This window comes from Endocarpon pusillum (assembly GCF_000464535.1).
Source record: "Endocarpon pusillum Z07020 unplaced genomic scaffold scaffold4190, whole genome shotgun sequence".
NCBI lineage: Eukaryota > Fungi > Ascomycota > Eurotiomycetes > Verrucariales > Verrucariaceae > Endocarpon > Endocarpon pusillum.
In genome coordinates this window covers 24,120-47,056 of record NW_006916398.1, presented here as the reverse complement: position 1 = coordinate 47,056, position 22,937 = coordinate 24,120, and the positions used below count along the sequence as shown (strand labels likewise).

Genomic DNA, 22,937 nt, shown 5'->3' with positions numbered 1-22,937 from the left:
TTGAGACTTGCGAGTGCTCAAAGTTTTCGATCAAGGGAAACCCACCAGCAGGCAAAGTCTATGTTGAATTCTGGATGCTGAATTTCCACGTCCCTAAGTTGTACTACTACGTATGTAAGTACCTGTGGGGGCGGTTAGCCAGCCATGGTCGATGTAATCCACATATACTCCCGCCGATCTGTATCTGGATGTGCCTCTAACCTACTTCTCACCCTAGGCATTGCACCGCACATCCGCAGGGGATGATTTCTAAAGGCAAGCTTCATCGCCCAAGCTCAGCTTCCAGACTCACACATCTAAACTGATAGATTGTATCTGGATAAGACATTCTGCAGATGGATGCTAAATAAAGCCTGAGTACTACCGGGGGGGCTGAAGTAGTGTTAGCTCAGGGCTAGTATCTTTACCTGTAAGCCCTCTCTGTACAAAACAGCTATTCCTAAATAAGGTTAAATGTAATGATTTGACTCATGTGAATGGATGCACACAGTGCAAGCTTTGTAGTGACGAATCATAACACTGTATCTGCGTAATGAGAACTAGCTGCAACTAGCACCATACTAACATTACTTCAGGGCCCCCCCATAGTAAGGAGATCCAAGAAGACTGCTGATCAACACACCTGCGTGCACATATTCTCTAGCTCAATAAGTTAAGGGCACGGTTCCAGACTTCACCACATTCGCAGGAAAACTTATGGTGTTCTGGCGAGTTTTCAAATGTAAAGCCATACCACTACTGACATGAGATTGAAAGCAAAGGAGTAGCAGTGATCTTAACATCACTCACGCAATGCGTTTTACCTTATGGTGATTGTTGCCAACACCCTCATGGTGCCTGCGCAGTTTTGTCACCAATTCCGCCAGTTGCCGTCCCGGGTGCTAAATTAGCATTTTTTTGGCTTCCAAATCTTTGTCTCATCTGTCCGGATCCGTCCAGTCCATGGGAATCGCCCTTCAGGTTCCACCAAATTAGGCAACAAGCACTGATTGAGTTCGTTAGGTCAGAAGCCTAACTTTCGCACTAACTCGGTGAGGTCCAGTGTCCAATTAAGATCGTTCCAATAGTGAAAATGGCCGATGCATCCCCGGAGAATTAGGTTTAAAGAGTGGTGAAAATGCGGAAAGGGGGTGATAAACGATCCAGATCTTGCGGATCTGGATACGGAGTTTTATTACTGGGGACGGTTTGATGTCATGCAAGAACTCACTTGTCTGCGGCACCGAGTAGCTGCGATGTGCCCTGCATGCGAAGTAGATGGCAAGTACCTAACAAGCCTATGACCTCGTGGGAAGTCATCCGCGTTCCAACTATGCATTGTACTTTGGGGGCACCCGCCCGAATTTTAATTGTCACCAACTATCACTTATATCTGAAAACCGGTTCCGTGTATGCCCCAACGCCCGGAGATATCTCAACAAAAGTGTCAACCTCATGGTCGGGAATACGGTTGTGGCTTCAAAGTATGTTGCAGTACCAAAAGAATTCCTAAGTCATGAATGTGAAACTGTCTTGGAGATGGGACGACATGATAAGCGCTGTAGGTGCGATGGTTCCGAGCTTGGGTATGTATCTACGTAGTAAGAAGGTTGGGGCTTGTTCTAAACAGGCTGTCCGCTGGGGTGACTCGGTTCAAGGCCTTGTGGGAGTCTCGTGTGAAACACGGCGATTGCAAACTCTCATGGTTTGCTCGATGGAGACCGTGGTTGGTTCAGGTCTTCCAGAAGCCACTGCTGTAGCAACTCACAGAGCAAGCTGTCACCGGCTCCTTCATAAGAACACTTAGATGTGATATTGCATTTTGGAAAAGCACACGTGAGTACAAAGGACTTCGGTTTTGGGAGATCTTTGATGCGTCCATGTGTGCTCATCTTCATTGCATCATCTATATCATCGCTATGCTCGCTAAATCTTCAAACAAGCACGACCTGCTGTCAGGGCAGTTCAATCAAAAAACTTCTTGAACGCTGCCCTCTCCTTCTTCTCCCTTTCACTAACTCTCTTCTTCACCTTGGTCCGCTCGTTGGCGATGCCGGGGTCGTTCCCTGCAAGCTTAGCAGCTTGGTCCAGATCCTCCAGCGCACCCTCATCATCCTTCAGTCCGATCTTTGCTAGCGCACGCCTGTAGTACGCCTTGCCCTTGTCAACATCTTTGACATCTGATGGTGCAGCTTCCAATGCGAATCCAGCCCATTTCTGCGCTTCCTGGTACCGCTGGGATTTTGTAGCTAGTAGCGCGGAGTTACTGTGCAGTGTGAACTTGAGCTGCCTCATCTGGCCTCCCAGCTCAGGTGGATCAGAGTCGTTTGTCTCAGGGTATTCATTCAGATAGCGAAGTGCTTTCTGATATTTTTCGATGCCTGTTTCGTTATCTCCAGCCTTGAATGCTTTGTTCCCCATCTCCTTGAGTTCTGAAGCGATCTTGAAATACTCTGATCCCTTCAGATCGGCACCCTGGTCATCAGGAAAATCCTCGTACGGGTCTCCAGTGGAATCTGGGGCCTTCTCTGTTGCCGAATTAAAGGCTGCGCCAGATAATTCGCCGCAATCTACCACTTTAACCTCCTGCTGGGGTGTGTCGCTCTGTGTGGGCAGATTCTCGATCTTCCTAACGATATTTTTCCCGTTGAGGACTTCGCCAAATACCACGTGCTTGCCGTCGAGATGAGGTGTTGGTACCGTCGTAACAAAGAATTGAGACCCGTTGGTGCCTAGAAACGAGGCAAGGTAAGTACATGTGGCATGTCCAAGAAAAGCGCATGGCCCTACCTGGTCCAGAATTGGCCATCGAAAGCAAGAACGGCTTTTCATGCTTGATTTCAAAGTTCTCATCGTCAAATTTTTCGCCATAGATGGACTCGCCTCCCGTGCCATTGAATGCTGTGAAGTCACCACCCTGGATCATGAAAGACTTGATGACTCGGTGGAAGATTGACCCTGGGCCTCGCCTTAGTGCGCGATAGACATCTTTGGAGGCTATTCTCCAAACCTTTGTAGCTCAATAGCTGGCCCTTTTTCCCCACACCTTTCTCGCCGGTACAGAGCGCGCGAAAATTCTCGGCTGTCTTGGGAACGACTGTCTTTCCTGTTAGAGCTTCCTAATGGGTCGGGCGGGGAATGCAAACTGACCATCTTTGTACTACGCCAAGACGTCAGCAGGCATGTAGACGATATGGGAGTGGAGTAATAAGCTTACAAGCTCAAAGACTATCCTGCCTTGTTTGACACCACCAATCTCAATGTCGAAGTAGACCCTTGGGCGCTCTGTTTCTTGGTCAGTTGGTTGTACTCGATCAGTTTGCGGGCCACGAGAAAGGCATACTAGGTTCTGTCATTTCTGAGACTCGACTAGGGCTGAGTTATGAAGACTTTTCTTGGGCAGCAAAGCTGAGAGACAGTAATATTCTGATAGAAACAAGAGCGAGCCTTGTGGTGAGAAAACTGTTTGAGAAACTTCTAGATTGGCTTTCAAGGATCAGGTACAAGCTTGGCATCTCCACACTGCGACAATTGACCAGCGCCAAGCCAAATCATTATTATTCTCACAGCTTTTGGAGATGATCTCTAGGACTCTCTGGTTCGTCCCTTCTCCACTTAATTTACAATCAACCCTCATCGCCCATCTACACTGATATCCTTCATCTTCCCCTCCGAGGATCTCTTCACATTGTGATAGCCAAAGTACGCCAGCAGCCGGAAAAGACAGCGATTCTGGCATGAGTCTGACATCGATCCAGTCCAGCACAGTCCATCTGCATCTTAGATAGAAATGCCCATTTGCCTGAAGTACTGGCACACCCGTAGCATCTTCCAGACCCTCTAACATTCAGCCTTCTACTCGAGGAGGCCTTGGTTCATCTGTTTCTTGGTTTTCTTCTTCTCCATCATGATCTCCACCCATTCTTCACAAGCAGGACACCTTGAGTTGACGACGACAACCCGTTCGCGAGACCTTTTGCATTGCAAGGACCACTTTGTCCCCATACTCAGCAATCTCATTCGGTAAGAAGGACAGATCAACTTGTGGTGTTCTGTATGCGCAGGAGAGCACCGCAGGTATCTTGTTTCGATGTGAATGCACATTTTGGCTGGATTTGGAAAGAAGTAAAAAGCGTTGCTGGATTCTGTTCGGCTGAGCTGCTGAAAGACCACGACGGTGCTGCTGCATCTTGCGGCTCTTTTTGGTTTCATCCCTCGGCAAAGATTATACGCTCTTTCACTCCGTATCAGTGACTCAGGACTGCGGACTGCCGCTGCTTGCCGTGACCGAACAAACCATTCTTCCATTCAAGGCATGGATAAACACTGCAAAGAATATTGAAAACACGCCATGTATCACAAACTTACTATCTCTTTCCCATAGATATTTCTGAAAGAAGAATGCAATATTCAGGGCGCTTATATAGCTACCTATGTCTAGAGATCGATAGATATGAGGAACAACAAAACCTCATGTCCTATGAGCAATCAAGGCGAGAGTAAACCATCAAGGCAGCAATGGAGACCTACGCTAAGCTCACGACGCCCAAAGAACCGATTTCCTACATAGTAACAGCTGTGGAAGTACAGTCCTGAAGAAGGCAGCTGCCCCTACTGCATCCATTGAGTCCACTACCCAGGCCCTGCAGCAGGCGCTTCATGCATGCACTGCGATATATTGATAGTGGCTGTTCATGAAGGTGGAGGAACGGCCTTCCGGTGGTGGGGTCGGTGGTGGCGAGGGAGGTGGGGTGGGTAATGGGCCAGGGCCCAGTTCAGAAAATAAACCAGCTACAAAGTCTATCACGTTAAGTGATATGGACACAGCTGCTGTAGGCGGTGGAATCTGAATTGGTGGGCCTGTCAGAGTCATGCTATTTGCTGGATTGGGCGATGGCATTGGTCCTAGCTTTTGAGGACGCGCTTTGAGCCGCAGACTGGGGCCAGGCTTCTGGCCGGTGAGGGCAGACTGATGGAATTGGTCGTGGTTGTTGAGGACGCGGCTTTGGTTGAGGCTTTGGCCCAGGCCTAGGATTCGGAGCACATGTGCTTGGTGGAGGGGCATCGGCATATCTTGAGAACTCTTCAGAGCGTGATATTGAGGAACAGGGAATCGTGTTGTTAAGTGAGATGCTATAGAGGGTGCGTTCGACGAAGCAACTGCTTGGCCCACGTTTGGTCTGCCAGATTTTAGACCCAGAAGGTTTTTCGCCTCCTTCAAGGCTGTCCGATGGTGATCTGCATCCATAGCGTTTGTGCACGTTTTCGCTCTTCTTCTGAGGTTTGACGAAATCTGTGTGGTAGTGCGATGTGTTGACGACAGTGCCGTTTTGATCGTGCTGAAAAGCTAAGAATCGTCCTTCTCTAAGTTCTACATCCGCAAGATCCATGCCGAGCAGCTTTATATAATACTGGGTGACCATCATTGTTCACATCGGCGTTTGTCGATGATGTAGAACGATTGGCGGCTGCGACTCCGCCGATGCGTTTGCGAAACAAAAGAAGAAATGCTAGTAGCAGACACAGCCACAACTTGCCAAACAGACTGAACCATGAGTCGGGTCATGGCATCGCGCCGGTGGTGATGGTGGGTTGTTGTACGCGTGTATGACTTATTGCAATATCGTCTTAGCCGACAACGAAATCCGAAACTTGAAACTTTACCGCGTTTGCAACGAAGCGCTAGTTTAGAAGCTGCTAGGAGCGAGAACTGTGCAGCTTGCCGCAAGATAAGGCGATATGATGCGATGCAAGGTTTCATTTCACAAGGAGGGATATTGTGTCACCATCGTGTTACTATCGTGCCCCCATAAAGATTCGATATTTGTGCACCCCTCTTCACCCAGTCGCTCGGAGGTCGGCAAAGTCTCTGAAGGGCGGCCCCTGTACTTTTCCATTACTATTAAACTTGATACCTTCCTTCCTGAGTAGCTCAAGTTTCTCGCTGGCATTCTCACCATCCGCGCCCCAACTGCCGCCAAACCCACCAATGCTTCCGTCACTCGCAAGGACACGGTGGCAGGGCACGTCCGGCGCAAAAGGATTGCTACGCATCCCGTTTCCGACAGCCCGCGCTGAGGAACCGAGGTAGTCAGCAAGGGCAGCGTAAGTGGTATAGCGGCCACCAGGTACTGAAAGCAAGGCGGCGTAAAGGCGTTTACGGTAAGGAGTCAAGCCTAAATGGGCGTTTATCCTATGAAGTGTTAGGGATAAACCCACCTTGCCATCATTCCCTAGTGGAGGCGAGGGAATACTGTCAGACTGGTTTGGCCTTTGTGCAAAGCTCAGGGTAGACTGTTTGACCGAGGTCTTCGCTCTTTTGGGGCGGTAAACGGAGGCATCCTTGGAGTTCTGCTCAGCCTTCTTACGTTTCGGCATGCTCTCGTTACGAGCGAAAATTGCCGGAAGCGGGGGGATTTTCTTGTCTCGATCTCTTGTCTCGGAGATTGGAAGCGCATCTTTATACTTTTTGTCCGGAATCCCACGCACCTCCAAGCTCTGCAAATCCAAGGCAACAAGATCTTCCTTGCCATCTTTGATGCGCTCTGCCATTTCAATAGCCTTGACCAGCTGCTCACGCGTCATGTTTGTGACAGCAGGCCGGTTCAGACGTTTGTCCCACTGCTCCCGCCCTTCGCCAATGGTGTTGTCCAGGATAATCCTTGCGAAACAATGATCCAGAGTGACAGGCCATTCTGGCTGCGCCGCATCGCGGTTGCGAGCTAGAGTGGGAAGGGTCTTCGAATACAGTTCTCTCCAAAGTCCCTGTAGTCGCTTGACTTTAGCAGCCTCCGTGTTTCCAATCATTGAAAGTGCTGACTTTTTATTAATAATCAAGACCTCAAATGTTCAGAGCAAGAATGGCGAAGTGCCAAGATACACTAAATGCGTCTCTTACTAGTACCACTGGCACCCCCTCCTCCTACTTATTACCTATTTACTACGGCTACTAGTCGAGTTGCACCGCACTGCAGCTGGATGTTTAAATGGGAGCAAGATCAAGATCACAGCCAAAGAAATTTGGAAAGGAACCGGTGCCACCTCTGTTTCTCCTCAAGGAGCAGGCAAGGGGGAACGCCAGCTGGTTTCCTACATGCGGAGAAAGTGGTTCTACAGCTCCTTGAGGGAAATCGCCTAAATTTTCGTACATGCATTGTGAAGACCAATGTATGATATCTCAATTTGGCATCTGGCCTTGACCTGAGAGAAGGGGGAATAGATGGATCATTCCAGGCCTTCGTCGTCAAGCCAAACGTCGTTCACGGGAAATGATGCCAGGATCTGAAGATGAGTTCTGTGTCGCTATCCCATTAAGTGACTCCGCTCTGCACGCTGCCACCCAAGAGGGTACCGTCCTCTGATAGACATCGAAGCTGCGCCATTTTATCGTACCTGGAAAGTACAGCCAAAGGCGATGAACTATCCACTGTGCTAGCCGGGGCAACATTCAATTGGCTGATCATTTTTCCCTCGATCGGAAGGACACGAACACCACCATTGGGTGTAGTCCAGAAGACTTCTTTCTGTCCCGGAGACCTCCAAGCAACGCCTCGAATTGCTCCCACAGTATCAACCCACCATACTCCATATGACCGTCGAACAAGCACAAAGCAGCCACCCTACTATTACACGCAGCCTTGTAAGTCGGAGCTAACGCGTGCCTGTTCCAGCGGCTGTTGCTAGTGATCCAATAAGCGGCTTCAACACTACCATATTATCCAATCCAAAACACTTCAATGTGGTCTTCGCTTCGAGAGACAGCAGCGACTTCGCCTTCTGGGGAAGCAGAACAAGGCGACGAGATGGTACAAGCCTTCCAACCACGCTCTTCTTGCCATACGCGGCCTTCTACAGCGCCGTCAGGCGTGACGAAACACACCTCCATATGCCGTCCATTACAGCATATATGGGCGATGTTGCTCCTGGGGGCAGGAGAGGCAGAGAGAGGAAGAGAGAGTAAGTTCATAGGTAGGGTGTACCAAGACATCTGGGAATGGGATCCGGAAAAGAGCTCGTATGAAGAAGAAGCATTTTGAGATGGACGTAGGAAAAGCTATTTGAGGAAGAGAGGACACAAATATCGGACCTGCAAAAAGAACCATTGACTCAACACATTGTGGGCGGTGAGACGAGGTTCGGTCAACCTTCTGTCATATGCTTCATACCTAACAAGTCACCGAGGTAGCAAACATCACGAATTGGTCCACAATTGATCCATGCTTTATACCCGTGTATCTTTCCTGAAACACACCGCGAAGGCGGATGCAAGTTGTCATCCAAGCCGACTGTGAGCGGCAACATGCATTTCGTTCGTTTCTGCTACGCTGTTGAAAGTTGTTGCAGAACGACGGAGTGGCATTGACGGTGGAAAAAGTGTCCAATGCTTCTGCCGCAAGAGTGGCCCCACTGATGCCTCGACGCGGCGCCTTTTCAGCAGGTTCCCTTCGATCTAGTGCTCGGCTACCTGGCCACAGCAGGCTCGGCCATCTTCACCTACTTGCTGGATTTGCCTAGAAGTCTACTAAGATTGATCAAGGTCAACCTAGCAGAAGACGTCACGAAGACCCGTCAGGTCGGAGGAGAAAGCGAAAGAGAAGAAAACGTGTTATCGCAATGGCTCAGAACACCCATGTCACCGCACAGAGCAAGAGAGGGCCGCTAGAGCAAGGACGTCGAACATGCCGTGTGCCGGAACGGATCAAAATGAAGGTCAGACACGATCTGATGTTGAACAGCTATATCCAATCTGGTCTCGAACAACATTAGACTGTCCACTCTCTTGGAGCGGGCCTGATGTTACATGTGAGGCTCCTGGTCCATCCGAATCGGCCTCAAGTTACAAAACCATCTGTGCGCGTCTTTATTGACATGGCCAGATGGGGAAGCGCGGTGGCGCTCAGTAGTTACTACGTAGTTAGTGGCAAGAAATCGGATGTGGCTAGGAGATCTGTAGCCTGGATTGGCGATTCCACTTTTAGTCAATTCGCGTACTACGTAGTCAATCCGCGTCAGAGATTCACTTCACAAACAGGAATTTTCAGCCTCCAGGTGATTTGAGCATCTCTTGTAATGCTCTGCGATCAAAGTACAGTCGCACCTGCACGTGTACTCTCTTTACATCCAACAAATGCTCGGCTGTGCAAGGACAAAGATGTCGACAGGGAACTCGCACTTAACCAAATCATGTCCATACCCTGCAGAGTCGCTTCCAAGACGAAGACCCACTACGTGGAGATGTCCTTGATCAATATTACGGATGGATTCCCGAGAATATTCGGCCTCTCTCAAAAGAGGTTCATCAATTCCAGTGCCCAGGGAAGTCGATGGTGGTACTGATGAGAGAGCCGAACCCCGTCTCGATAAATCCGCACACAATGACCACTTAGGAGAGCCATTAACTAAACGTGATAAAGCACGAGGTTTTGTACGAAAAGCTAGAGAAAAGGCCATAGATCTCGTCACTCCGAATAACAAGGACACCCTCGATCCTAAAGATGATAGGGCGGAAGATGCAATTGACCAAATCGCTTGTGATCCTGCGTTCAACCCTTCGCTCGTCTTGGATCAAAGTCCTCCAAAGCTCACCAAAGCCGACCGCTCTACCGTGAAGTCGGAGTTGAAGTCGGTGGCCCAGAGCCTTGTTCATCCTCGCCAGACTATCCAAGGCAAGGCCACCAGATCGGCCGCCGCCAAAATTTCCAGAGCTCAACGCCCTTTTCTATCTGCAGAGCAAGACAGAAATCTCCTCGCAGCACATGATGAGCTGGACAGATTGGCGTCAAGTAGATCTTCTACACGTGCTCAGACTTCAGCCGAGAGTGGTGCTGAATCAAGCGGGGAGGAGAAAGGCGCCAAACAGAAAGTCGAAAAGCTCGAGGAGCAGAGGTCTAGTTTGCAAGTGGCCTGGACGCTTGGAAGGCATGTTGACAGAGTCAAAGTTGTGCAGGCTAGGGTTCCAGAGTCCCGTTCTTGGGATAACTTCGTGGAGAAGACTCCCTCAGGAGAGCGAGGTCGTTTTCAATGGGAGCGCTGGCTAGGCTATCAAGCGCTCTACTATACGCGTGGTTTCACTGCGCGCTACATTGATGACTTCGACGAACTTCCATTTGACATGGAGGATCTCTCGAGGATTGTTGAGCGCCTGGTACTTGTCAGTACTCCCTGGCAGGCTTGGCTCATGTCGATCCGCCAGATCTACACTTGGGAAGACCCGAAACGTACGGGCAGGTGGTTCGCGTTATTCTGTTGCTTGTGGTATACCCAACATATCATGGGGTTTGTCTTCGCAGACATAATCTACACTGTCCTTAAGAACAAGTTTCATCCCAGTTCGGTTGAGTCGGTCCGAGAGTCAATGAAGCGTGGTATCGATCGTGAAGCTCGAGCTCAGGCATGGGGCGAGCTAGTGGAACAGCATGGCCGTAAGGACTGGATCGAGCCTTTGCTCGATGAACTCGGACCATACATTCAGTTACAGCTCGGCGACTTGACGGACCTTCTAGAAGTTCTAGCAAACTTCTACAGGTGGAGGACGCCTTGGAAGACTGCCGAGACACTTTTCTTCTTCGGCTGCTGCCTGCTCATCACCTTGCTGACTGATATGGCATTCTGCATGAAGGTTTTCTGGTTCATCGTAGGCGGCTGGTTCTTCCTGTGTTTTCCCATCGCTAGCAGATACCCGAAATATCGATACCTGGTGGATCCGGCGAAATGGATGTTCTGGGACATTCCAACGGATGCGGAGTGGAGTATCGAACTTCTGCAAAGGAAGACTTCATTTCAGCAGAGACGGATCGATCGAAGACAACAAAATAACGACCATGGTAATCCTGCGGACAGTGACAGTGAAACGTCAAACTCAGAATATGAAGAAGACCCGACTTTGCCACGCCATAGCACTCCAGGTTTGGAAGCACCTCCTTACAACACCGAGACCTTCAAATTCCGCGCCTACCAACGCAACACCCGAGGCCACCTCCTCCTCACCCGCAGCGGCATCCGCTTCTCCTCCCGCTGCCGATCTCATTCCTGGTCAATCCCCTACCGCCACCTCACCGAAATGCGCAAAGCCAAGCCAGACGCCACAATCAAAGCCACCACCCTCGGCACCGCCAGAGCCGGTCTCCAATTCCTCACCACTACGACGGGCGAAGGATCCCAAACCAACGAGCCAATCACCATCACCGTCCCTCGAGACCGGCGGGATGAGATCTTCAATCTGGTTCTCGGCTGGAGCGGCTTGACGTGGCGCTCGGTGTGTATGGAGAGACGGAGAGCGGAGAAGACTGCGGGAGGGAAGATGAAGGAGCTTAGAGCGTTGCTGGTGTGAATTGCATTGCATTGAGGCTGGTTAGTCGGTGGATACGGGCATTTCTTCAGTGTCCATGTCTCCCCGGGTGCGTAGGGCGCAGAAGCATATGTACCAGAATTCTATGATACTGGGAGCGGCGCCATTGGGGCTTTTGGCGTATTCAAGCTGTCAGTCCAGCGGCGAATGCGTCTCTTGGCTTTCCTTCCCTTGTTAGATAAAGGGGCACCACTTGCAGAGACGGTGTTGAGCGTAGAAATGGAAGTCCGTCCCAGTATATACCTTTGGGACCGCGATTGAAAGTACGCGTTCATTGTTCCACACCTCCTTCTTGGATCCGTTGAAGCTTGCCGCCGCGTATGAGTGAGTTGGGCTGAAGTAAGCCCAAGGGCTTGGAGAATTATCTGTTTTCCCCTTACTCTATATTCCTTTCTGGATGGTACAGGCTTCGAACAATAATTGAATCTGCTCTACAACGGTTTTAGCCTCATAAGACTGCACCCTCCGTTTTCAAAGCTGCCCTGCGGGGAAATTTCTTATGCAGTCGCTGGAGCGAGCGTCCCGCTTCCTCCCGATAGCCAGCTCAATTCAGTTCCAGCAATGTTTCCATACCGATCGATGCCAGCAATTCGCCACACAAGATATCCTGACTCATTGGTGATGTGGCAATATGCCAGATTCAAGGTCTGGGACTCGGGGACGCTGCGCTACCAAAAGTCAGTGCCGGAGTTGCCGAACCACCAGCAAACAACCTCGGCGACGCTCCCTGATTGCCCAACCAATTCGAGAAAGCGGGCACATCGTTCGACAGCCCAAACATGGCAGAGGGCGGATTGGCTAGCTTCTCCACCAACAGCACAGCCAATGCGCCATCACTCGCAACCAGCTCCCTGACGTTTTCGTGCTTGATCATCTCCCTTGCGTGCTTGGCAATTGCGTTGGCCAGCTGTCCCTTCAGCTTCTCCGCACCGCGCTGCTGCAGCTGACTGATTTGCGGGTACCATTCTGCTGCCCACTGACCGTCGGCGGCGGTCAGATTAGTGATCTCTTTGGAGAGGTTTTGCATGCCCGTGTCGCGGATCTCTTCGAGCTCGTACTTGTCCCCCAGGATGAAGAGTTGGAAGGATGTTGCAGTGGTGAGGCCATGGTTCAAGATCTCGTAGGTGTATAGATATTGGAGCATGATACCTAGGGCGTTTTCGTCGTCGCACGAAAGGTCGATCTCGCGGGTAGACGCCTCCTGGTCAAATGCTCGTTAGAATGGACATTGGCCTTCTACAGATCATGTTCGGGCTTCTTCGCGGCTTCTGAGGGTCCAAGAGGTGTGGTGGGGGCTTACCGTAAATTGGCCTCCACATGCTGCTTCAAAGAACGGACATCTGGGACATAAGATTGCTCGATGGCACTTCCACTCGCGCGTCTTGCATTTGATGGTCATATCACTGTACTTCTCTTTGTTGAACAAGCTAGCTCGGAATCAGTGCTTGCATGACATAGAGCATGTTGGACAGAATCATTCGCGAGAGCGATCGCAATTGAGCGAAGCAGCCACGCGAGAGTTGAGTACAAAATATCGGGCAATCCCAGAAATTATGGATGATCAAGCCCTACGCAAGCGTAGAATGATTGTTTGCCAGCAAGATAGGAATCAGCCTTACTCATGCTGTGTTGCCTTCAAATCATTCCCCTGTTTCTTGGCTGGACCTTGAGTTGGAAACCGAAAGTTGTTCGAGCCAGGAGCAGAAGCCGGTGCAGAAGCATACTCCTTGGCAGACGCAAAGACAGATTCTGCTGGCTGATTGTATGCAATATTAAGGTGACCACCAAAGACATTCCTCACCGGGGGTGGGCTCTGAGCCGGTGTGTCTGTTTGAACACGTCCAGAACTGGGAAACATGGTGCGCTCAGCTGCTCTGTCACCAGTTGAGACGCGAAATGCTGGTGTTTGTACGTTGGAAGGCGATGGGTAGACGAGGATTGAGATACTAAAGCATCGAGTAGCAACTTGGGATGAAATACGGAGTACGGAGTAGTGGCGAGGCGACTGAAGTCAAGATAAAATGATTAGTCATTAGGGTGGAGATCAGAAATTCAATTCTAAATTCTGACGTCCAATCTCTTTCCCCATCTTCAACTCTCCTGCTCTTGGTCCAAGTCAAGATGGAGGCTGCATGAAACGAAGGTTGTTATAAGGGCGTTGCTTTTAGCGAGCTGCTTAGCCCTGCTGGGATCACTCCGCGTCGCCCTGCCTGGGAATTACATGTCTCCTGAATGACCGTACGGGCAGGTGAAGTAGCAGCGAGCTGCACCATGCATGTCGGATGCACATTTCATTCTCAACAAATTCAATTTTCCAATTGTGCATGCTGCTCGAGAGCCTGCGCAGTGCTCTGTTGCGGATAAAGGCACTCGAGGTGGCAGCTCAGAGCCCGTTTTGGATATACTACCAGGACGGCGGATGCAATCCGAAAGCTGTTTGTGACTGCGGGAAATAGTGGAAGCCTGAAAGAACGCAGCTTACGCAGATGGAGTTCTTACACATTGACGGCGCTCATCCGCCTATAAAGTTGTGGACATGAAGTGGAACGCTTGTGAGAGAGGACTGGGAACAGTGGGAACGACATCGCTAGCCTTGAAAGCCTCCATTTGCGGGTCTGTTTTCATTACAGATGTCGGCCGTTCCCCCAATCTTACACTTACACCTGCACCCAGAGTAATCTCTCGTTTTCCTATTTCTTTCCTGCTATGTGTTGATCGTGGTCGCTAACCTTGCGCTAATGGCAACAATACTTGCAGTTCGACTTAGGCCAGGTGAAGCGGGATTTTTAGACTTTGGACCTGAGATACGACATCAAGTCTATAGATTGCTCCTGGTAGACCGCAGCCAGAAGGTAATACCAGTCCTTTGTAACCCGTGTGGGCACCTCTGATCGAGATGAATTTACAAATCCGCCCCACCGGTTCACGGCTCAACTTCTGCGAACATGCCACCAAACTCTCGACGAAGCATACTACCTCCTCTATACGGAGAACAGTTTCGCACTCTACATGGACAACATGACCAATTCCAAGAACATTCCGCTCTCCCTCGTCAGAGGAAACATCAATATGCTGCAAAGAATCACAATTGGCATCCAATCAATACAGCTTTTAAGGGAGGATCTATACCTCCTCTATTCTTTCCAAGTTCTACAGGTTCTATGGATCGATGGAAACCTGCTCCGAACCATTGGATTTTATCGACCTTTGGTATACGGACCAGACGTAGCCCTGCAAAGATGTACCGACCAGTCATTGGGCTTGCTCCTCTCAGCATTTGGTGGGAAGGAAGCCTTTCGCAAATTCATGGTTCAGTTTCCAAGTCTTTCAGTTGAGTACAACTTTGGCATTGCACTCGATGTCATCCCACCCGCTACTGGTAAAGTAGTCAAGGGAGTGCCGCAGGTGGGTGCTCTTGAGTGTCAAGAGATGACGACGAGCTGACTCAAAGATCAGTGGCATACAGCTAACATGCGTGAGGAAGTGTATCAGAGGTACCCGATATTAGAGCTTGAGGACAGCAAGGACTAGGTTGAGAGAAAGTCGTTCCTGGTAGGAAATCAAGATTTACTGCTATTCATATAGATTCAGCCACTGACTTGAACAACAGACGCGCGCAATGGCACCGAAACCAAAAATAATTCCCATTCGCGATCAGCGACGAGAAAGTAAGCGGAATTGAATACCTCGATGTTGGTCAAAGCACAGTTGGAGAGCATTCGTGCTCATTTTTTTTTTTCATAAGAGTAAGCTGAATGTTCGAACGACGTTCACGATTGTGTTATACGATCGGTCTACTTCTATCGTCAAACATGTCCCGAAAGTTATCCCAGTCCGGATCGCCCTCCAAGGTATGTGCCAGCGTGTTGATCCTGCTGACCCCATACAAGGGTGGCGTCCCCTGTCCCCCCCTCCTCTTTTCCGGTTTCCCCGTCCCGGGCCCCGCCTCCACTTCTCCCATTCCTTGGCATCTAGCCTACGCCCTCCTGGCGGAACCGGTCCAGCCGGCCCAACCAACAAACTCCTATCACACCTCAAAAACCCGGCGGGATCAAACTCTGCCATCCTCTTCCTCAGATTCCAATCTCCCTTCCCCTCCTCCATCAAGATCCGCCCTGCATACGCCTGAAAGGTTTCCGCCCGGAAAATGGCGTCCCATCTTTGCTGCGCCTGTGCGCCGGTTGGCATGAAAGGTTGCCTACACCATGGACACGGCTGTGTTGCCGCATTGGCTGGGTCATAGCACGTCAGCTCCCGACAGAGACGGCACGGTCGGTAAGGTTCGTCGCCACTGTTATTGAGGGCAGCTGTCCATGGCCACAGCCACACGTAGATGCAGCTATCGATGTGATCGATGCCGGTGAGGTAGGGCACAGCCCAGCGCTGATGGTGCCAGTGGTTGCAGTTCCAGGGCGGTTCGGGGATGGTAGCGGAGGACGGTGCGATGGCAGATGCAGACGTCTCGGTTGAGAGGGGGTGATGAGCGTGGTGCTCGTCGATGGCGAGTGCTTATGCTGCGGCCGCGGCTTTCGTAGTAGGAGGCGATGGCGTTGCGAGCTTGGATGCTTGATTGTCGGGTGGCACGGGTGGTGTTGCCGGATGAGTTGGAGAATTCTCGTCGTGTGCGTGCCATTGCTTGCTGTGTTATTGGCGGTGGTGTTGGACAAGAGCAAGGACAAGAAGAAGAGGAAGACGACGACGAAGAAGGTGCTACTGATGGTGGTTGTCTCTCTTGCAGTCCAGCTGCAATTCTCACAAACCCTTTGATGGTATGATATGGTATATATGAGATGGATAAAGAACAACACGTCAAGGTTCTGCTCAAACAGGAGAAGGCATGTCGTCTTTGACAAAGAAAGTGGAGTGGAGTGATACGAGTGGAAGTCTACAAAGAAGAGAGAAATTGTCTTACGCTGAATCTGCAGGATTACTTATACTTCGTGGAGGATGGTCGCTTCAATGCGATGCTCTTTAATAGCAGGATCCATATTGTTGCAACTGGGAGCAGTGGGGATTATAGAGAGACTATTCATTCAATGGGTGAGTGTGTTATTGTGAAGGTGGGCTGGAGTGGAAGTTGTGAATGGTGATGGCGGGTCTGTGCACATTGTGGAAGGAGTGACAATGGAGGTTCCTTAATATGGAAATAAATGGAGTTGATTGAGGGGTTTCCTCTATAGAAGACAATGGATGCTATGAATAGTGTGCACAATAATCGCTGGGAAAGAAAGAATGGTTTCTGACAAAGATGATTTAGGGGGTGTGTCCTGGGCGAAGATGCCAAGATGGATTCAGGGGACGTTGCATTTCGGCAAGAAAATACAGGGCCATGGTGCTTTTTGCATTGACTGGAAGTCTGGCATATGCGCTGTTGGGAGCATTGTTGATCGGGTATTGTGCATCTTGGATCAGCACTCTTCTAGGATGGATTGGACGGTAATGTAAGGTACCCTCAAATGCAACAGAGGCCCCAACGCAACATTAGCAACTACCTAGAATCACCTACCGTAAGATTGCTTGCATCAAGACCCAAAATGCCTCAGATTCTATGACATCGATATCACACTTATCAAGAGATGTGCTCTACACATTCAATAAGATTGTATATCTGATGGTGTAAGTTGGAGACCAGAAGTTGTAAATCTTTACCTAGAATACATGATTTAGTTAAAGTTTGGGGGCATGGGCCGGGTAAAGGTGTTGCGTTTGAGGCCAGGTTGCATTGAGACTAACCTACGTTATCAGTCAATTATGATCGGACAGAATTCTACGACCAAGACCATTTTATTCTGTTGAACAGGTAGAAGAAATGGCTTTGTTCTCTCCCAAAAAGGCGCAGGGCGCACAGCAATAAGTACAAATTGCAGCGAAATTAGCTGCGAAACTACGGCAGAAACTGACCAATCAAAAGCAGGCAAAAGGCAAGAGTTACGCGTAGAAATCGCGTTTGACATAATCTCTTGCACAGCCAGAACAGAAGTTTGTACTCAGCCTGAAGCCTGCTTCAGTGCTGGTATAGACAAGCTATTGATTGTCCCAGATTATGTTACATGCTGATCGAAGTAGGCGCTCAAAATGAATTTCCTACTTGGGTTCAATGACTATGAGAGCACAAATGACGAACAGTTCGAGGTAGTCACAGCGGGAAAATGCTGTCAGGAATTCGATGCGTTCGAAAAAGAGGCTTTCGAAGCATTCATATCCAGGCAACGACCTCGTTCTGAACAGCACTCGACTTCCACTGCAGATGCTTCAGAACAGACTGAACCAGGCGGGGGAATATATTACCCACTTACTAGTAATCAGCAAATGAGGGTACTAGAAGTCTTTCCCGGTGAATTCGATGATGTTTTGCAGTGTAAGCTGCATGTCTGCTCAATTGAGTTCGCGTTTCCTACTAGACCATCTGAGCAGCCCGCCAACTCACTCATTGGGTATACCTTTACTCCTCGTACTTACTTCGCGATTTCCCATGCCACCAGTCAACCGATCTGGTATACAGCGCTCTCATATGTTTGGGGGAATAGCGCCTTCGTGAAGGCGATGATCTGCAACGGCAAACCCTTCAACACAACGCACAATTTGGACCTAGCTTTACGCTACACGAGAAGGACAGACGCATCTGTCATGCTCTGGGCTGATCAAATCTGTATAAATCAGGGCGACCTAGTAGAGAAGACTCAGCAGGTACTTCTGATGGACAAGATCTATCAACGGGCTTGGAGCACGCTCGTATGGCTTGGAGAGGAGGGTGATAACAGCAGCGACGCAATGGACACCATTGGGTCAATCAGTGCGTCACTCCGGTGCAGCATGGACGAGAAAGCTCCGGATGTGGAAGACTTCGAGAGGTTAGGCCTACCCGCTCCAGAGTCACAACAGTGGCGTGAATTGGCCAAATTCCTAGCCCGGCCATGGTTTCAACGTGTATGGATAATTCAAGAAATCGTCTTATCCAACAGCATTCAGTTTCAATGTGGATGGAAAACCATCTCTTGGCTTGAGATCAACACATTTGCTGTCAATTTTGTCAAGCATGATCTCACTCAATATCTTGATGACCCCGCGGATGAGAATTCTAAAGTAGGATGTACTCGAATCACAAAAATTGACCGGTTGAAAGACTATCACACCACGCACCCATTCCAATCAGGGTTACTGAATGCTCTAGTCGAGGGACGAGGAGCGCAGGCAACCGATCCCAGAGACAAGGTCTTCGCGATCATGGGAATGACAGCAATCAAGATCAATCCGGACTACTCTAAATCTGTATCTGAAATCTATCTAGAAGCTGCTCGAAAGATGGTAGATAATTCATACAACAACGTCTTCAGCGTCTTATGCTGTGTTGATCATCAACAACCAAGCACCTTCTGTCCTTCCTGGGTCCCAAATTGGAGTAGCATCGGTCAGACAACCTCGCTAGGAATTTATGGAGATCGCCAAGGGATATATGAAGCTTCCAGAGGCACACGATCAGGCTCAAAAACTAAGCTGATTAATGACCGACTTTGTCTCGATGGCATCATTTTTGACACGACGTCAAATATCAGTCCATTGGCAAGTGCATGTCTTAGAGATCTCATAGATCCAACAACTCGCACTGCCCAGTTTGTTCTTGGTGGCATGCAGACGACGCTCAAAAACTGCCAGCCCTACCCATCAGATTCTGGACTCTTCAACGCTTTTTGGCATACCCTTGTCGCTGGCAAAGATGGCTCCGGCATTTTGAAAGCACCTTCCACCTTTGCAGAAGTCTTCTCCATCCTGCTCAAGTCGGCCAACGGGAGCTTTCCCTCTATGCCAGACCAGCCAATTTCGGAACGAAGAAGTCTCAGCCGCAGCCAGAAGCATACGTACCGCCAGATGCAAATCGCCTTCGAAGCGGCGGTCAAGGGGCGAAGGTTTGGCACGACGTCGAAGCGGTACATGGGACTTTTTCCAGCCGGCACGAAAGTGGGCGATCAGATCTGCGTCTTCTTGGGCGGACATATCCCGTTCGTGGTCAGGCCGTCGGAAACGAGCGGCGCTTTTCAACTGATAGGGGAATGCTATGTGCATGGCATCATGGATGGGGAAGTGATGAAGATGACGGATTTGAAGAGAGAAGAGATTCAGTTGGTATGAGATGACGACGCTGATTGCGGCAGCAGTACCGTGCAACCGAACAGTGTTTTCGTTGCTTGCAACCAAGGCGAGACCGAACAGTTTGTTACCCTTTTCTTGCCTGAGGCTTGCTCAGGAACGCGGCAATGACTACTTGGCCCACCTCCGCCAATGTATGTGTCACACTATATGATGCTACTATACAAAGTATTTCCGGGCATGCAACGTCTCACAACGGCATTATTGGCGTATCCAGATTGCGAGCGCCAAGGCTCATAGATGGCAGGAATTTGACCCATAACGAGTCGAGTCTCCAGGCACAATCTCCTGCATTGGTCTCATGAATTACCACGTAGATACGTTTGAACACGTTTCGCAACCCGTATGGTGTCTCGTGCTTGATACACGCCGACAAAAAAGAAGGCCATCGCCATTCTGTTGATTCTCTAATGATGTTTCTCAAGAAGGTGGCATCGAACTCCAGCACCTCACCAGAATAACCCTGTCAGAAATGAGAAACCGGACGAAGTGGCATACAGATGAAAAAGATATGCAAGCACAGATCTCGAAAACTGTCTACTATCGAGTGGAAAACCCATCGCCAGAGTCACGTTCTGGACTCTTTCGAGTTATTTTCCCTATTCCATCTAAAAACCGGAACGGCTCCAGAAGGAGGAGGATATTAGGTCAGCAGGCCCATGGGATGAGGCTTGTATCTTCGGCTAATCTTGTCCTGCACTGGATATAGGGGGAGTGCTGGTCCGCTTTCTTGGTGAGGCGGGCCGGGTTGAGGTAGAGTTGCTTGATACAGGAGTTATTGGTTACGCTTTGTGGATGAGAGAATGAGCGCGCCGTGGCGACGAGTTGTGTTAGATGGTTGGCTTGGATTTCTGCAGGGAGGAAGCAGCTATTCCGATGGGTGAGGTGGAGATATGGATTTACCGTTGGTACTCCTTGGCCCAGTATATCCATCAGATCAGATAAACCAAGCCGTGACCCTCATTTGATCTGCTTATCTAGTCCCAGAGGTCGATCTGATTTGATTCGTGTTTTGTTAGGAGGACTGTCAAGGACTTTTATCTCACAAAGAAAGTCCGCCAAGGCTTTTATCTTTCCACCCAAAATTTCAAAATACAAGACTTCTCTGTCAAGATTCCTATTTGTCAAATTTGTCAAATTTCAAAGTCTTGATTCAGTTTGACGAAAGCACAGATTTGGTTGATTTGACTCAGATGGACACACTGCTCCCATAGAGACATGACCGAATTGAACAACCTCCAAACCAGTGTGAACGAAATCAGTACAAGAAGGCTATTATGCTACCGAGTTCATCCGTTCCTCGCGCCGTATCTCTCCTCTCATCCAAACCTTGATCTACTCCCTATTCTTGGGTGTGTGAGGTAGATCTCCAGTCGATGATTTGACCCTCATTTCCACATACAATAGTGAGTGTATTCACACATCCCAGAGCCATGTCAAATTATACATCAAAAGCGAACGGCAACGCAACGCCATCCAGGGATTCTCTGACACAAGCCCGTTCTCTTTCATCTCTGTGTCGAAAGTCCTTCGGCAGTGGTTCTCGACACCCAGACTGCTAGGGTTTCGACGCCGCTTCAGGCGCGTCACTCAGATCGGACCGTCATGCTTAGCGGCAACTAGTAGCTCAGGAGCTTCAGGACACGGTATAAAGACGAAAAGCAAATGATCCTGATCAAGTAGCCGAGCAACACAGAGGGAGGCACAAATAACATTTTGTAGCAGCAGCATCTCCAAGCAGCAGCGGCTCATGGCAAGGCGTTCAAACCCCCCGCTTCCGTACCTCACTGCAAGTCCGCGTCCGCCAAGCCAATCCCCCCTAAATCAAGACTTCAGTGGCCTACCAAAGCCCAGAAGACATGACCATACTCAAGCGACCAGAGTCTCATTACAACCACGAACTGAGCCTGGCTACAGATCGTCTGCCCTGAATAGGATATGCCTCACGCGAACGGGTTGAAGATGCACTCAGGCAGATCGAGTGGATTGTCCCATTTCGACTTTATGCTAGACATGAGTACTGAGAGAACTCGTGGGAAAGCAAAATCATGGCGCTGCTTGAGGAATTGATGCGTCATGTGAGAGATAGACAGTGTGAGTCCGGGTGGCTTTGAGCTCGTCCCATTTCGTCGTTAAAGGGAAGATAGAGCCGGGCTGGCTTTCGGGGACCGGGACTGCGGGTCTCAAGTTGAAGCCGAGTGCGCTGCCGTCCATCTTTGGCTCGTTCGCTCAGGTGGCTCGCGTAAAGACTCGTTTGAAGGATCGTCTAAAGGTCTTGCACCTTTAGACCTGAAGGGGCGCCTCCAGTGAGCCAGCCCTCGAGTTTTCTGGGTGATCGATTTCTACTTCTGTAAATTTCAAGCCCTTCTCGGTCGCATCCAGCCTCATATGCAGCTCGCCGGCATTGGCTTTCATATCCTTAATTTGGTACACGTCACCATAGCTATGGCGCTCTTGCGTCTCTGAATCCATCCCATGAAACAACAGCGGCAGTGGCGACGATTTCCAACCATGGTTTGCTTGGCTGCCTGTACGTGTCTCATAGACCATCGCGAAGAAGAAGAGAACTGTAAGACAGACTAGAACAGCCGGGAAGGTCAACCATGGCCAACGAACATTGACACATGTTTCTTGAATCAAGACCTGGCCAACAGCCTGAGCACTGAAAGTCGGGTCGCTGTGTTGGCGTATGTATACTGTCATCGAAAGAGACAGGTTCTTGAACATCGCATCAACTCTGCTCAGACTGATATTGCCATCGTTGTAGAAAGCCTGCAGCACGCTAGGGTTGTCAAATGTGGTTGTTCTGTTGATTACCAGCCCGGTGAGAAAAGGTATCATAAGACCTGTATTTTACGTGTCGCAAATGCATCAACACCATATATACACTCACTGGACACAATATTAGCCAGACTGTTGCCTAAAGCATCGTTTGTGGCCGCCATAGGGCCGCTTTGGGGTTTAACGGGTCCGTTGTAGTTGAACCATTGACTCTCCTGGTCAAGACGATAATCAGCGCCAATCAGAGACTCAATTGCCTGCTTCGACAGGCAGTCAAGTCTAACGACGTTTAGAAGGTCCCCATTAGGCGTTGGATACAACTTCCATTCGGAAGTTATCGATTCTACCAGATTTCCATCTTTTACGTCAGCTTTGTACGACTTGGCACAAGGATACAGATTGCATTCAGCAGCTCCATATCCCAGGCTTGAGCAAGACCATGAGTCCTTCCTGGCTGGATCAGAGCAATTCTTGTGCGACTTTTCCAAATCTGGGGTGTTGCCTAGTATCATTTGTGTTGCTCCAGTAGCAAGCTCTTGATCTTCTATAGTTGTTCGCATGGCAAACAATGTCGCGTTGAGACCTTCCCTACAGTCTACCCTCTTGCCACATCCCTCTCCAACAAATTCTTGAATATCAGTGTGTAGTCCAGATGGAAGCGATAAGGTGAGGGTTTGGATTGTTT

General features: G+C 49.7%; 8 protein-coding genes across 8 annotated transcripts; 3 read left to right on the top strand and 5 right to left on the bottom strand.

Moving 5' to 3' along the window:
* Positions 1 to 1,944: 1,944 nt before the first annotated feature.
* On the bottom strand, positions 1,945 to 3,335 carry EPUS_06727 (Peptidyl-prolyl cis-trans isomerase D; the record flags this gene model as incomplete). The annotated part of the gene is made up of 6 exons (XM_007805205.1): positions 1,945 to 2,711; positions 2,770 to 2,937; positions 2,990 to 3,076; positions 3,130 to 3,139; positions 3,197 to 3,264; positions 3,323 to 3,335. 6 exons carry the CDS (start codon positions 3,333 to 3,335, stop codon positions 1,945 to 1,947), a joined length of 1,113 nt encoding a protein of 370 aa, XP_007803396.1.
* A 1,301-nt stretch (positions 3,336 to 4,636) lies between these two features.
* Positions 4,637 to 5,227, bottom strand: EPUS_06726 (uncharacterized protein; the record flags this gene model as incomplete). Its single annotated transcript, XM_007805204.1, has 1 exon — positions 4,637 to 5,227. One exon carries the CDS (start codon positions 5,225 to 5,227, stop codon positions 4,637 to 4,639), a length of 591 nt encoding a protein of 196 aa, XP_007803395.1.
* A 590-nt stretch (positions 5,228 to 5,817) lies between these two features.
* EPUS_06725 (uncharacterized protein) lies at positions 5,818 to 6,786 on the bottom strand (the record flags this gene model as incomplete). The annotated part of the gene is made up of 1 exon (XM_007805203.1): positions 5,818 to 6,786. One exon carries the CDS (start codon positions 6,784 to 6,786, stop codon positions 5,818 to 5,820), a length of 969 nt encoding a protein of 322 aa, XP_007803394.1.
* A 2,449-nt stretch (positions 6,787 to 9,235) lies between these two features.
* EPUS_06724 (uncharacterized protein) lies at positions 9,236 to 11,308 on the top strand (the record flags this gene model as incomplete). The annotated part of the gene is made up of 1 exon (XM_007805202.1): positions 9,236 to 11,308. One exon carries the CDS (start codon positions 9,236 to 9,238, stop codon positions 11,306 to 11,308), a length of 2,073 nt encoding a protein of 690 aa, XP_007803393.1.
* A 515-nt stretch (positions 11,309 to 11,823) lies between these two features.
* Positions 11,824 to 13,184, bottom strand: EPUS_06723 (uncharacterized protein; the record flags this gene model as incomplete). Its single annotated transcript, XM_007805201.1, has 4 exons — positions 11,824 to 11,989; positions 12,040 to 12,527; positions 12,627 to 12,753; positions 12,946 to 13,184. The coding sequence occupies 4 exons, from the start codon at positions 13,182 to 13,184 to the stop codon at positions 11,824 to 11,826; spliced, it is 1,020 nt and encodes a 339-aa protein (XP_007803392.1).
* A 1,160-nt stretch (positions 13,185 to 14,344) lies between these two features.
* Positions 14,345 to 14,857, top strand: EPUS_06722 (uncharacterized protein; the record flags this gene model as incomplete). The annotated part of the gene is made up of 2 exons (XM_007805200.1): positions 14,345 to 14,731; positions 14,783 to 14,857. 2 exons carry the CDS (start codon positions 14,345 to 14,347, stop codon positions 14,855 to 14,857), a joined length of 462 nt encoding a protein of 153 aa, XP_007803391.1.
* Positions 14,858 to 15,870: 1,013 nt separating this feature from the next.
* On the top strand, positions 15,871 to 19,453 carry EPUS_06721 (uncharacterized protein; the record flags this gene model as incomplete). The annotated part of the gene is made up of 2 exons (XM_007805199.1): positions 15,871 to 16,095; positions 17,393 to 19,453. The coding sequence occupies 2 exons, from the start codon at positions 15,871 to 15,873 to the stop codon at positions 19,451 to 19,453; spliced, it is 2,286 nt and encodes a 761-aa protein (XP_007803390.1).
* Positions 19,454 to 21,754: 2,301 nt separating this feature from the next.
* EPUS_06720 (uncharacterized protein) lies at positions 21,755 to 22,812 on the bottom strand (the record flags this gene model as incomplete). The annotated part of the gene is made up of 2 exons (XM_007805198.1): positions 21,755 to 22,317; positions 22,365 to 22,812. 2 exons carry the CDS (start codon positions 22,810 to 22,812, stop codon positions 21,755 to 21,757), a joined length of 1,011 nt encoding a protein of 336 aa, XP_007803389.1.
* Between the last annotated feature and the right edge of the window lie 125 nt (positions 22,813 to 22,937).